The sequence below is a fragment of the Alligator sinensis genome, unplaced genomic scaffold, assembly GCF_000455745.1.
Source record: "Alligator sinensis unplaced genomic scaffold, ASM45574v1 scaffold1244_1, whole genome shotgun sequence".
Classification (NCBI taxonomy): domain Eukaryota; kingdom Metazoa; phylum Chordata; order Crocodylia; family Alligatoridae; genus Alligator; species Alligator sinensis.
The window spans coordinates 836,346-837,291 of record NW_005842591.1 but is presented as its reverse complement, the minus strand read 5'-3'; the positions used below and the strand labels follow the sequence as shown (position 1 = coordinate 837,291).

The 946-nt window shown below is 64.9% G+C and overlaps 2 protein-coding genes across 2 annotated transcripts in view; both read right to left on the bottom strand.

Moving 5' to 3' along the window:
- Positions 1-277, bottom strand: part of RILP (Rab interacting lysosomal protein) — a 6,120-nt gene extending 5,843 nt beyond the window's left edge. The window contains 1 exon segment of the mRNA XM_025214609.1: positions 263-277. Coding sequence (XP_025070394.1) covers positions 263-277 — 15 coding nt within the window.
- PRPF8 (pre-mRNA processing factor 8) overlaps positions 168-946 on the bottom strand; it is a 21,117-nt gene continuing 20,338 nt past the window's right edge. Inside the window, exon 42 of the mRNA XM_006032882.1 lies at positions 168-547. Within this exon, the coding sequence (XP_006032944.1) occupies positions 393-547 (155 nt within the window). The 3' untranslated portion in view covers positions 168-392. The remainder of the gene's footprint in view (positions 548-946) is intronic.

Sequence of the window (946 nt, the reverse complement as noted above, 5' to 3'; positions counted from 1 at the left end):
CCGTCCAGCCGCGGCCCGAGCCCGAGCCCGCCCCGCGCACGCGGAGGCACCGAAGGGAGCCCGCGGTGCAGGAGCCGACGCTGCAGCTGGACCCAAGCGCTGCCCCAGGCGGAGGGGCAGCCACCCAGAAGGAACCGCCTCCCCCCCGGGACACAGACAGGCGGGTGTTCCCACGGGTATAAAATTTATTGAGCCATTCTCTGGCACTACAAAGAACATCCAAAACTGGTACACGCTTCGCACGCGCCCTGCCAGCACGGACTGGACGCAGAAGCATCTACAAAGCAGCAAACACAAGCTACACGAGACGAGGGCACCCCGACGGCCAGCTGGCCCGGGGCCTGGAACGCGCTGTTGAATATCAAGAGCACAGAGTCCTTGCGGGCCGGGGGCTACGCGTAGAGATCCTCTCTGTCGGCCGAGTAGACCTCCCCCTCCTGCAGCAGGGCGAAGTTAAGGAAGTGCGAGGGGCGATGGACCTCGTGGTAGAACTCCTTGGGGTTTGCCAGCTGCAGCTCGTACTTCATGTTGGGGTCGTGACGGACACCTGGAAGCGGGCAGTGCTTTAGTCCCAGGCCTGCGGCTGCAGCCCTGCCTCTCCCCTGCCGCCCCTAGCCTTGTAGTTTCTTCCAAGGCAAGGGCTGTAATTAGCCCTGGGCTTCCCCCCAGGCCTCCTGCACCCCCTGACCAGCAAGGGCTTGTGGTAACCTCCGTGCCACAGGTAAGCCTGCCTCCCATGAACCGACTCGTCTCCCTGATCCACGAGCAGGCTCAAGACGGCAGCGAGCATGGCAAGTACAGCCCGCAAGCTGCTGAGAGCAGCAGCGCCGCTGCGCTGGACAGCTCCTTCCCCCCTCCCCGTGCAGCTCCCTAGAGCTGCCTCCCCGAGACGCGCGGATCCGCGCCGGCTGCCTCACCCCTGAAGTTGTAGTTCCAGGAGCCCTGC